Source organism: Carassius gibelio, chromosome A21 (assembly GCF_023724105.1).
Source record: "Carassius gibelio isolate Cgi1373 ecotype wild population from Czech Republic chromosome A21, carGib1.2-hapl.c, whole genome shotgun sequence".
Classification (NCBI taxonomy): domain Eukaryota; kingdom Metazoa; phylum Chordata; class Actinopteri; order Cypriniformes; family Cyprinidae; genus Carassius; species Carassius gibelio.
The window spans coordinates 6,959,104-6,973,064 of NC_068391.1; the positions used below are offsets into that span (position 1 = coordinate 6,959,104).

Here is a 13,961-nt window from a genome sequence, read left to right on the forward strand (position 1 = left end):
GAACTATGACCCTTGATCTAAATTTTCTTTGATGGTAAAGGAAAGGGTTGGGAGCGAGTGTTTTTTTTTACTGAAATGAGGTGTGACATAAAAAAAAGTATACAATTTGAATACTTATTGTTTCAATCTGTATTATATGTTGTAACCACACCAATTTTATTTTATTATTATTTTATTTTATATTTATATTATGTTATTTTTTTTGTTTCAAAATGTAAAAAAAAAATTAGACACTTTAACCTAATATTCTTGAATTGCCAATATTATGATTTTTATTAATTTATTATAGTTTTGTGCACAGATTTTCTAGAAAACCTGTGAAATTCTGAAAATCTTAGTAGCTGAAAGAATCACTAAATTAACCAAAATAATTTATTTAAACACCCAAGCTACTACATGTTAACACAGAGGACACATGTCCTATATCACTGCCTTTGTTCAAAATAGTCTGAGTCATTTAACTATTAGTAATGAGTTAAAGAAACGTCAACTGAACCAGTTTTAATCTGGAAAATTAGAGTATCGCCCCTTTTAAATATTACCAGGGTAATTATAACATTAAGGTTAGATGCCAAAAGCAGGCGCGGCTAAATATTCACCCAAAACACAGACCTCTATATAGCTAAACTAAATAAATAAATAAAAACTGTAGATCTGTTCAGCAGGATTTTCTTGACAATTTTAAATCATAAAGTGCGCAGGATATATTAAAATTCATCGCAAACTTCAGCAGGCACTTAAAATGACACTGGTGTCCTCTCGAGCTCAACAGCGCCCCACAAATTGTACGATATAAATCTGTGGTGAAAAGTGGAACTGCAATACTCTCTAATTGAGAGCAATTTACATTATTTTCACGTTACCTTATCTCGCTCCAGACCAGGGGTATGCAACCATTAACATCAAAAGAGCAATGTATATAATTCACGTGGAGCCACAAAATATATTTGATCCATAAAATTAAGATAAAACAGCATATATCTAAAGTTTTATTAATTTACATTTTGTCATTTTGCAGACGCTTTTATCTAAAGTGACGTACAATTGGGGGATACATAAAGCGATTCTTCTTAAAGAGGCAAACAGACACTGGAAGTGCTTAGTCATACCAAGTTTTAGATATTGTTCAAATAAGTACAAGTTAGGAGAAGAAGGAACATTTCTGAAAATGTTTCCAAATGAAAAGTTAAAAAAGTTTCCAAAAATGATTATTTATTTTTTCTGAAAGTTTCCATCAATTTTTCAACCCCTTTGCAAGCCTAATGGCAGCTATTTGCCAACTTAGCAGGCATTACAACCATTCCATGGCAGATATTTATGGAATATGCACACATGTGTGAAAGATTTTGATAACGGAATGGATAATTTCACATATGATGGCTCACACGATGAGGTTGACATTTTCATGGATCAACTGTGTTTTGTTCAAAAAGCCATGTGCATTTGCATGCATGTGCCAAAACACAAGAAACTGATTGTTCAGACGTCTGAAATTATTGTTTTGAGGAAAAAAAAAACCCTACCTTAAAAACATTGTTTTGTGAATTAATACATTTTAATTAGGTGATGAAAGTTCAAATGTCATTTTAGTGTTTTCTTTTTTTATATATATAAAAAGAAAGAATAAAAGAAAAGAAAAGTAACACTGCCATCTACTGTTGAATTTGGGTAAAATAACTCTGAAGCACAACATTAGTCACATCACCTTAATACAACAGCAAAAGCAAAATGAAAACATGACTTTCTTCTGTGAAGCAAAAATGAAAATATATTGAGGAATATTTCAGTTGTTTTTTGTCCATGCAACGTCAGTGGGGTCAAAAACAACATTTGACTTGTAATTTTATGAACAAACAAACAAAAAAGTATACGTTTTCAAAGTATATATTTTTTCATGTTCCTCAAAAGAAATAAGGTCATACAGATTTTAAATGAGTCAAAAAAGTGACAACACAGTTTTTTATAGCATTGGTCAACCACATTCACCAAAGAGAACATATTGGTCAACATTTCCAAGAAGTCATGCTGGGCTCAGCTGGTATTTCAGTAGGTCGTTGATGCAATGCTTGGTCTGTTGTTTAAAGCAAGAGTCAAAAATAAGTGATTAGGATCCAAAAACACCTTTTAATACTAATAACATGAAAATGAAGAGTTGAGTTCACATTTATGTACAGTGCTTTATAAAGATTGTTTCAAAGCAACATCACAGTAATAAGAAAACAACAGGCATATTGATGTAATACCATTCTTCAATTACGAAACAAATATAATTTCAGCTGTAAAGCAGCTCTGTGTTATTACTCAACTCTGTTTTGTTCAGTATTGACTCAGTGAGTTCAATAATAGTGTGAATGTTGCCGAGTTCATTAATTATGAAGCAAAATAGTTTTAAAGTAGCTCTACATAATAAAAGTGTGATTATTTAAAACAATCTTAGCAAGCATATTTCAATTTTTTAATTATTAGAAACTAATTCATATGAATTCTTATTATCTCTTATGACACCCATGTGAAAGTTACGTTTAGGGACGGCCTTCATGGTTACTTTCTTCTACAAACTTAAATTTTTTGTGCGATTCACCTCATTAAATTATGAATTTACCTTTATTCAGTGGTAAAGCAGCACTAAGTTATCTCTCTCTCTCTCTCTCTCTCTCTCTATTTATAAATGTGTTATTTGTTATACATTAAAATAAAGTAAATAGAAAATCTAAAAAGACCCCATGCATGTCACATTGTTTTTACTCATATGTCTGTCTTTTTGATGACATTTCTACAGGTCTTTTTTCTTGGGGGACATTAAAAATGAGTCACTTCTCACTTCTCTAAATGAAGGCACAGGCGGCAACAATGTACGGATGAATGTGTGAGAGTGAGGCACAGAGTTTCGTAAATGCTCACTTCCTCCTTTAGTATTTTAGTGCCCTCTCTGCACAGAGTTTAGAAACCGCAATCGCACAACAGACACTGATACATGCACTGATACACACAGAAATGAAAACGCTTATACCACGTTCCTCACTCATCCTGCCCTTTCAACCATTGTTTGTTGTAAATTCAATACTTAGTTTGTTTAAAAGGTTCAAAGGTCAGGTAGTAAACATCAAGCAGCAATTTATTAGACAACATCTTGCACTGAAAGGTATTGCATCCTGTTCTACAGTCTTGAACTGTTGATAAGGAAATGTGGCATGTGTCAGGTTAGATGCTTTAATGATCAAGGGGTTATGCAAAATGGGAGGGGATAGATATCTGAAAGGGAGAACATAAAATAAAAGTGATCTTAACAGGAAGCTGTTGTTTCCTTTGAGACCGAGTCATTTTCGCAAATCTTTCCATCATTAAATGACAGGACAAGCCTCCACCTATCCTCCACATTGCAACTTTTTCTCGAGGGACTCGACAGCTGCGGTCTTCCCCACAATACACTTTGCCCAAAACACAGGTAAGAATTCTGCCATCCCTTGATCTTTTAATGTGCTTTAGATTTTAATGTTCTTTAGAGCTTCTGCATTTTTACATATAAGCATCTGTCTTTTATGTTCTTTCTCTTACATTCCTGAAGTACAAAGCATCATCTCAGCAGAAAATGTCAGTGAAAAATCTTTGGTTCTTTTTTTATTTCATTGTGATCATCATCCTTTACATCATTCAGCTACATTTATGAAACAAAAATGACTGAAAAGTAAATGGTTTCATTTATCAAAGCTACTTTAGATACCATATTTGCAGTTGCATTCATTTTTTTGCATGCAAAAGTGTCTGATGAAAGGGGAATTACCAAAATGTTTGGCATGTCATGTGTGGCCCATATTAGATGATACGCTTGATGTAAAATACAGGTTTTAATTAGGCTACTAACATGACTGGAGTCTGAATGGGGGTTAAAAAAAAAAAAAAAAAAAAAAAAATAGTGATTACTGTTAACTAACAAAAACACCACTTTTGGACATATTCTAAAATAAATAACTGGCAACTCATTGAAAGTACTAAAATAGTAAAAATACTAGATCTACAACTGAAATAAATAAAGCTATACAGAAACTAATAAAAATTTCAAAAGCACAAACTACTGTAACTAAAATGAAAACTGAATATAATTGTAAATATAATTAAATACTATAATAGTTTATACATAATACGAAAATAACACGCACTTTTCATTTCTTTATGTGTTCTATTTGATTTTGTGTAGTAAAAGCTATTCTGACCTTTTTTTGCACAGATACCACACTTTTAGCAAAGAAAAACAAAGGGGGAAAATGTATTGTTTTCTGAAGTGCTAATTTTGACAACATTTGCATGGCATTACAATTTCTTGACTGAAAGACAGAAAGCGAGAAGAGACACTCCCTCTATTATCACTCCGCTTGTCATCTACAGGAAGGAAGAAAAGGACATGAATAAACTACTGACTTAAACTAGACCACATACTGTAGACTAAAACCTTGCATGATGTCCAACAAAACTAACAAACTAATCACCCGTTCTTCTACTTCCACAGCACGCTTATGGGCTCCAGCATAAGATGTATAGCAAAGTGGAGGAAAAGGCAAGCTCCAAAGACTCTCCTCATTTTATTCCTGGCCATCAGTTTTATCTACAGTTGGTTGCTGGTGGCTGATAAACAACAACAACAACATTTGAATGGCAGCAATGCATCACTCCCAAACAATATCACCATCCTGTTATGGCACTGGCCGTATGGCACCCAGTACAGCCTTGCGGGGGACGTGTGTCTGAGGGACTACGGCATCTCTGGATGTGTGCTAGTGGATAATCGCACTCTCTATGAGAGCGCTGATCTAGTTGTCTTTCATCACTTTGAGCTGAAGCTGCATAGACAGCACCTTCCTGTGCATCTCCATCGGCCCGCCAAACAGAGGTGGGTATGGCTTTCTTTAGAAGCACCACAAAACAACGGCAACTTGTCACCATACAACAACCTTTTCAACCTCACCATGTCATATCACTCTCGTGCTGACATCACTGTGCCCTATGGGAAGCTGTTACAGAGAAAGAAACCAGGTCTAGACTTTGTTATCCCACAAAACAAGAGTTATGAAGCCTGTTGGGTGGTTAGCAACTACCAAAAACGGCACAAGAGGAGCGCAGTGTTCCAGGAGCTGAACAAGAACCTCAATGTGCAACTGTTTGGCCTTTACGCTAGAAAACCTCTACCAAAGGAGGCACTGCTTCCAACGATTTCACGCTGTTATTTCTACCTAGCATTTGAAAACACGCAGTCGCCGCAATATATCACTGAGAAGCTCTGGAGAAACGCTTTCCAGGCTGGGACTGTGCCCGTGGTGCTGGGATCGCCACGCAAAGACTATGACGCCGTGGTACCTCCGCATTCATTCATCCATGTGGATGATTTTAAATCTATTAAGGCCCTAGCTGAGTATTTGAGAGGCCTAACTAAAGATCCAGAGAGGTACAATGCATATTTCACCTGGAGGCAAGACTATACGGTCAAATTATATACAGACTGGAGAGAACGACTGTGCAACATTTGTCCCATCTACGGACAATTTCCAACTCAAAAGGTTTATGAGAATTTAAGAGCATGGACAAAATGGTAGATGACTTTTTAATGGGCGATTCACACAGAATATGTTTTAGCATTAAAAATAAGACACAGTCTGAAGTGTCTATCTAAAAGTGGAATTTCTTTTAGCTTGAGAGATCTGGTTTTAGAACACGGTGTCATTCGCAAAATGCTGCAAAAGATGAAAGACGAGAGTGCATTGTTCAACAACGTTTATCTAATGCAAGCATATAATAACTAGTGAAAACAACAAAATGCAAAAATAATAGGTCTAGAGACGCTTTTAACTTTTAACTGAATGGTTGCATTTTTGGAACCTGTAATGCTTTAAAAGTTGCGAGATGCAAGCATGGTTAAAGGTCAAAGATGTCCATCTAGAGCATGTTTACCCGGGTGGGGGGGCAACGTGGTGGAAAGCAAAAAACAAACAGGGTTGTGCAAAAAAAAAAAAAGAACATGTGAAGGAGGACTTATCTTGAGCGCTGGGTGTTTAGAACATGTCATTGGTGAGATGGTGCAGAAGATTTGAGAGAAACAGTCAAAGATGTCTATTTGCGCATGACAGAAATACAATATAGAAAAGCAGCAAAAATGCATAAAACAAGCAACAATGAAAATCAAAGACTATTTGAGAGCTGTTTTTAAAAGAATGTCTCATGCAAAATGCGAACACAAAGACCTCTTGTCTAGCATGTTTAAATAGAAAATCTGTAGAAAAACAATGCAGCAAAATGCAAAAGCATGAGTCACAAGGTGAAAAACCAAAGTGTCAAAGGACCATTTTTAGAACACCGTGCAGTAGAATGTGAAAACATGTTCAGTCACATATGAGCCATTCACACAATGCTTAAGTTTAAAAACAGGCAAATGCTGAACATTGCAATCGTGGTGCTGGGGCAGTCTAAATGCATGCTTTTTTAAAAGTTGAACTTTTTAAATTGCGGTACATTTACAGTTGTGTGAAATGCTTAAAAATACATGAGGACAATGGGCAAATGTTTTCATCTAGCGCACACTTGCATAGAAAAGCAATGGGAAAGCAGTGCAGCAAAAATTTTTCCTTGTGAATAGCCAAGCACTACACAGGTTACATGATGCAGTATCTTATTTGAATTCATACTGACAGCATCAGCAGCACCATTTGTGTATTAACAAATCGCTGAGCATTCCGGTGCACGTGTGCAAGCATAAAAAAAAACCCAAGTTCTATTGCTATCGATGCTACTGGGGCCATGGTGCCAAACTGAAACCACAATGTGCAAACCTTGCTTCCTCTCCTGTCAACATGTCTATATATCCTGTGTACAAGGAATCTTGAAGGACGGAATAAATATTTGCAAGCAAACCAGCAAATAGATTTTTTGGGGGGTGGGGCCAAGTGCAAAAAAACTCAATATGCTTAATTTTTTTTTGCAGTGAATTGTCAGATCATGGTTCGGTGTTGGATTGCCAGTCTGAACCCGGAAACATTGTTTTAAACCAAGATACTTTAGCTGTACAACAAGTGTTAAAAGCAACAGGTTGATTTTGTCCCAAAAACAAACAAGTAAGAGTCAATTGAAATCGTTTAATTGCTACCCAGTGATATTGTAGGTGTTGAGCAAAATTTCAATAAATTATCAAATGTGGCTTTTCATTTACATTGCATAGGGATGAGCATGCATGATGAACACAAAACGATAAAGGCACACTACCTCCACAGAGAGGCTTCCAAACTGGCAGCAAATCTCATCTATAAAATCACGCTGATATAATTACACCTATAATTATTTTCAATTGTTGGCAAGAGTTGACGAGTGCAAGCATTTAGAGAAAAAGAACAGTGACTGATGTCCTTTGCAAACAATCTAAAAAAAAAAAAAAAAAAAAAAATCCAATTTTTTTTATATATAAAGAAAAAGAAAAAAGTAATTAGTCAAAATACAAGTCTTGAATTTGCTGCCAGTTCACATAGAAATTTGGAGAACTACAAAGTATGAAGACAAATATGGAAATATACTTTGGAAATCAAATATTGAACAAGACAAACATATGTACATTAAAAATTGATACAGGAGTCATAAAAACAACTATAAAATTCATATCTGAAACTTTGACTTCATGTGCAAATGCATTAGGCTGTTAGTGAACAAGGTCAAGTCTAAATCAGACACTATACAATCAGAGCGTCCCAAGACACATATGAAAAGAATCAAACAGATTCAATGTTTACATAAAAATGAACTCATATGGCTGATTTGATGCATAGCCTGGATTGGAGAATCTCGATTTAAAATTTGGCAAACACCTGTTTAGCTGGTGAAGTGACCCACCAGTCCAGGGTGCAGGATGTTTTTAAAGACCTCCGGTCGGTGGAGGGATGGCATGTATAGGGCAGGGGCACCTCCAGGGTGGGCCGGTCCAGGATAGCCTTGCCCTGGGAGGGTCGTGCCACCCATATGGGGCGGAGGTGGTGGACTCTGCTCATAATACTGTTCTTCAGCGCATTCATCATCAAAGGGCAATGATAGACGCTTCCCCTTTTGTCTACGGTTGCAGAACCACACACGTACTACCTAAAGAAGAAAAGAAAAATAAGAAAAATAGGCTCTAAAAGCACTGACGGATCTAAATATAATGAATCCAAAGACTTTGAGGCATGCCTACATCTCTCTCCAGGCCTAGGTCATCAGATATATGCGTGATCTCCAGAGTGTTGGGTTTGGGGCACTTCACAAAGTACGACTCCAGAGCAGAACGGACTGTGCCTTCCAAACTAGTCCTCCGCTTTCTTTTTCTTGTGTCTATGAACACCCGTTCAATTTTGTACATCTGGAAGATAAAATAATTAAATGGGCGATGAGAGACAAACTGTTTTACATGAGTATGCATGCAATAAAAGTTTTAAAAACTATACAAAGTCCAATTAGGTATGCAAGCACTTCTGGAACACTTTATGCTCACTATTCAATCACTGTATTGAACAGAAGGTTTATGGATGTATTACATAATGATCACGTTTTGCAGGTTGTCTTGTAGCTTGATAGTCTACAGCAGAGGTGCTGCAAATTCAAATAGCAAAAAATAAACAACAAAAAAAAAAGTAAATGCATCTCTCACACACATTCAACTTAATACATTTAATAAAATTGGTTTTGTTTACTTCTGATGTAACTAGTTGGTGCGATCACATATACAGTATGAAGTGTGAAATGGTCTAGTGTGTCACACCTGAAAAGCTCACTGTATACTACAGTATTTAGTAAACCGTTATAAGATCAATTTTTACCCGTTTCACGTAATAAGAGGCTACCTTAGTATTCTGTTCCTAACAGGGAAAATGGTGACAAAGTGAATAGGGCACAGAAGCTGAGAAGGCCCCAACTGAAGGCCCCGCCCTCCTGAAAGTGATTTCGAGAGGGCCCCATAGCAAATTTTGTGAATGGGCCCATAATTCCATAGCGACTCCACTGATTGAAAACAGCCACCGTGTGCCCAAGTAAACAGGCAACGGAGCGGAGGTAAAGTAGTATCAAGTTCAGCGACAGAGGACACCGTTTTGAGCGCCCTCTACAGTAGTGTAGCGTACTTACATCCTGAGGGTTTTCGGAATTTTCCGCCTCATTCAACCACCTCTGGAGCAGCGGCTTCAGTTTGCACATATTCTTGAAACTAAGCTGGAGAGCCTCAAAGCGACAGATAGTCGTCTGACTGAACATTTTGCCTTGACACACACAGAGAAGGAACAAAAATAAATAATTTAAACCGTTAGCCTGAAACAAATGTTCAGTCGTACATTTAGTCCTAGGGTTCAGAGACCTCAAACTCACCATACAGGTTTCCCAGCGCGAGCCCCACGTCGGCCTGCGTGAAGCCCAGAGTAATGCGTTTGTGTTTGAGCTCTTTAGCAAACCGTTCCAAATCTTCTGTGGTAAGATTCTCCTAAAAATTGTGTGAATGGAAAGTTGTTAATGTATACCCACAAACGACAAAGATCTAAATAAACATTTAATATAGGTCAAAAACCTCACCTCCTCCTCAGAATCACTGCACCCTCCACTGGACGAGCCGCTGCTCCTGGCTGCGCTTTGCGCCTGACCCGAAGGGATGTTTTGCGCTGGGTCCCCGTTGAGAAATCCCGGGCTTTCGAACCCATTTCCAGGTGGAGATGGTGACAGAGATGGGGATGATGCGGAGGGAGTCGGGGGAGCTTGAGAAATATTTGCAGGAGCCGTGATATGAGACAGACCAGGCCAAAACGAGGGGTTCCAGGGTGTGTAATAATTCACCCCGTTGGGTACGGATGGTGTCCCGGGAGTGAGATTATATTGTGACATCGGCCTGTTTTCTTCATTGGGGTATTCATCAGCATCCTTTTCAGTTTTTACCACAGCATGAATCTTGATTTGTTCCCTGGTTTCAGCGATAGGCGGGCTGATGTTCGCCGGCTGGGTGGTTGCCGTCGCACCCGCGACCTGCCCAGTGAACTCTGGTGCAGCAAACGGGTACCAGTGTTTAGGTTGCGCAAAATCACCGCCTTGCAGATCGTTCGTTTTAAAATCGCCTGAAAATGGGAAGAAGGTTTGGTGTGTCGCAGAGCGGCTGATTCCGTTAAAATGGCCTTTGTTTAAAAGCAGACTCGGATCCTGAAACATGCCGTGCGCGAACTGGAAGGACGCAGCGCCAAGTCCATCCAGGCCCGGGGCTTGAGGGTACATGGCCCGGTTGACCTCGTAGGGTCTGCAGTCCGGTCCTGTCGGGCTCTGCGGTCTCTCCGTCATCTTCTCAAATAATAATAGTAATAATAATAATGATAAAAAATAATGTTTCAAGCGTTGAGGCTGTTGGTATGATAATCAATAACCGGCGATCAGCAGCTCCATGCTAGGATGTTCTTGTGGAAATACCAGACTTACTAAACCAAAGTAGATTTCGAAGACTCAGATCGTGCGTGCCAGTATGAGCCTGTGTGGAGATATGCGCAGTCCTTGTGTGACGGCCATCAATTAGGCCTTCAGAACAGGATAAAACTCACCACACCAACTCAGATCTCAATTCTGATCCTGTCCCACACAGGTTTTCCTAATCAATCGAGTTGAAGGCTGGAGTCATTAACCATCTCCTCTCCTATTGGTCACCTGAGACAATAAGTCACAGCTGACGGTGAATTTGTGAATGAACTTGGTTTTCTCATTGGATGAGGGCGTCTTTGGGAATGAGAGGTGTCTTTATTTGCATTTTCCAAAAGTGCACAAATCATACATTTACTCTTATAAATATTTAACTTCAGTAAAACCTTTAAAAATTCATTAGATGAAATGCATAATAGGCTGTTAATCCAGCTTTCTTTTAGGTTGAGTATTTACAATACAAATAGCACTAGGCCTATTCACGTGTGTGTTTTATATTCATGCCACATTAAGTAAACTTTGTTTCACGAACGTGCACTTAATGAGCTTTCTTGATATTGAAATTATTGACATCCGTGGGAAAATTCACTTTCTTGTACTTGTTTTAAACTCCCTTTAGCCTACCACATTTAATTAAAATGTCATTTTTTTATTTAATAAACCACAATATATATTATTCAACTGTATAATCTGTAAAACTGCATTCACATGCATTTTTGCTGTTCTATTTGACCAAGAGAGACAAATAAAAGGTGAAATGTTTGTCTGTTGCTGATAAGCAATTGGATTACAAGCGTCACATCTCCCACCTTCACGCTGCTTCAATCACTGAAAGGAGCCGTTTATACATGCAAGAGCCTTTTTGGAAATCATATAATTTTAGTTCACCTTTAGTTTTAGACAATAAGGAATTAATTCGAAAAAAAAATGTACATGCTTAAAACGAAATGTTATTTATGATACGAAAATGGGCCAAAAAAATGCGCACAATTAAAATCAAGACGTAGTCAATGAAACTCATAATGTAGACTAGCTACATAAGAAAGTTGTCTCAGATTCATGGTGTGAAATCCTAAATTTAGGACATCTGATAATCCGATATTCAAAGTGCAGAAGTGTGCTCTCATATATGTTGTTTCATTAGACGTGGTTTACAGTTTGGAAGAGCTCTGCAGACTCATCGATACAGCTGTGCACCCCCGGCAGAGCCGATCGGTGCAGACTAAGGCAGGAAGACGCGCCGCGGGAAAGTGGATGGGGGAGGTATTGTGCCAGAAGAGCCCGAGGCCCCCCGCAGCTTTCAGATCCAGAGCTGCGATGGCCGGCCATTAGCTGCCTTTCACCAATGAACAATAAGTCCCAACCCTTTGATTCCACCCCTGCCCCCTCCTCTGAAACAAACACTGACACACTATCCCACAGCCTCTTTTACAGTATAAACATGTACCGGAGTCTTATTGATATAGACCATATGCCTACAGTCATAGTAGCGCCATGGGCTGTTTAATTTTTGACAGGATCGAAGACAATGCTTTGAGGGAAACAAGTGTTTTCTGTGGATTGTAGACTAGGCTGCTGTTCCACAATATACCAAATATAGATAAGGACAACATGTTCTTAAAGTAATGTTTATGTAATGTTCTTATTACTTTATTTAAATTTGCTATTGTCAGAAAGTTGAGAGAAAACGTTCTTAGGACAACATTCTAGGAATGTAATTATGATGTTATTTGAACATTCTAATGAAGTTGAGAGAAAATATTACCAGAACATCTATATCTAAGAAACGCTTTGCATAGGCTAACCTTTAACATTCTTATTACACACACACACACACACACAAAATCATATTTGATCATTCTTAGAATAGTAAGTGCTGCTTAATATATATATATATATATATATATATATATATATATATATGTATATATATATATGTGTATATATATATATATATATATATATATATATATATATATATATATATATATATATATATATATATATATATATACACATATACATATATATATATATATACACATATACATATATATATATATATACACATATACATATATATATATATATACACATATACATATATATATATATATATATTCTATATATATATATTCTATATATATATACTATTCTAACCTTACTATTCTTTATCAGTTTAAATAAATGTCATTCTTTTTAACTTTTTATTATAAATGAATAAATTAAAGAATAAATATACTGTTTCTGTAGCCAATTTCTGATAAAATATATGCAGATTTGATGAGCATAAGAAACTTTTTTTTAAAAACCTGCACATTAAAAAAAATCTAACTTATCCCAATCTTTTGAACGGCAGCATATACACCTCAGCAGTCTGCTTTCACTGCCATTCTAATCTCCAGTGATGTTTCGCCACCCACCCAGAGCATCACACACCATCAGTACAAGCACAGCCAACTCAAATCTACAACAATCAACCCCCTGCCTTCAAACACACTCTTGCAGACCAGGGGCTCGAGATCACAACTGAGCTGTCCATCTCTCCTTGCCACAAAAACTAGGAAAGGACACAGAGGAGCCCTCTGGGGCCAGTCAAAGCCTTTAAAAGACATCAAACCACTGCTGCAGGCATTGTGCTGACCCATGGACTTGGCTGGGAATTGTTATGTAAAGTGCAGACAGAGGAGGAGAAAGTGGAAAGAGATGACACAGGCCCAGTGAGGGATGTCAGAACCAGGATTAGGCTGCAAAACACCCCCAGGTGGCTCGGTTTTTCAGGCTTGTGTACTGTAAAATCTATAGTCGGCAAAACTTTTTATTCAGTGATATTACTGAATATTATTGAATCGGAAGCTCTGTAATATGGTGCAACAGCATCACACCCTTGTTTACACATAATGCATTCTGGGACATTTCAGAAGAAGGTTATGCCTGCATCAGCTGGATCAGAGTTATGCATTATATGGAGGAACCAAATGTTGTTGCTGATAAAAGGGCGTATATGTGGTAAAGTGTGTGTTGAGATGAAATGATAGCTCTGTGTTTGAAGATCAAAATCTAACGAGGAAGGAAATACAGGGAGAGCAAACAAGAAGCTCTTAAAAAGTGTCTTTACAAACAACCGTATAAATATCTGATCAAAATATTTAGGAAAAAAGTTGTATAAAATTACCGTTTAAAATTTCACAGTTGCTTTCTGATTCCACTTTTATATCGAATATCGTGGCGTTCGAAGGATTAAATGGTGTTATTAACCAAAAATACCATAACAATTTTTTACACATTGACTGAATTCAAAAGAAATATAAAAAATAACGTATTTTTATTTAAACTATTTGTCAAAGGTGCATTTTATATTTTATATAGTTACTTGGTGTGCTAAAATAAGTAAAAAATAAAATAAATAAAAAAACTTTAAAGGTAAATAATAAAAAAAAAAAATTAATAATAATAAATATTTAGACAAAAACAACAACAACAACCCTCTAATAGTATCGCAGTGACACTACAATATCACA

General features: G+C 37.0%; 2 protein-coding genes across 2 annotated transcripts; one reads left to right on the top strand and one right to left on the bottom strand.

Annotated features, from left to right (window-relative positions):
* Positions 1–2,967: 2,967 nt before the first annotated feature.
* LOC127941872 (fucosyltransferase 7 (alpha (1,3) fucosyltransferase)) lies at positions 2,968–6,896 on the top strand. Its single transcript, XM_052537316.1, has 2 exons — positions 2,968–3,445; positions 4,505–6,896. Exon 2 carries the CDS (start codon positions 4,512–4,514, stop codon positions 5,583–5,585), a length of 1,074 nt encoding a protein of 357 aa, XP_052393276.1. The 5' UTR covers positions 2,968–3,445; positions 4,505–4,511; the 3' UTR covers positions 5,586–6,896.
* A 202-nt stretch (positions 6,897–7,098) lies between these two features.
* On the bottom strand, positions 7,099–11,211 carry LOC127941871 (POU domain, class 5, transcription factor 1-like). Its single transcript, XM_052537315.1, has 5 exons — positions 9,562–11,211; positions 9,361–9,472; positions 9,124–9,254; positions 8,198–8,362; positions 7,099–8,106 (listed from the first exon to the last, which is right to left on the bottom strand). Exons 1-5 carry the CDS (start codon positions 10,309–10,311, stop codon positions 7,843–7,845), a joined length of 1,422 nt encoding a protein of 473 aa, XP_052393275.1. The 5' UTR covers positions 10,312–11,211; the 3' UTR covers positions 7,099–7,842.
* Positions 11,212–13,961: the final 2,750 nt, after the last annotated feature.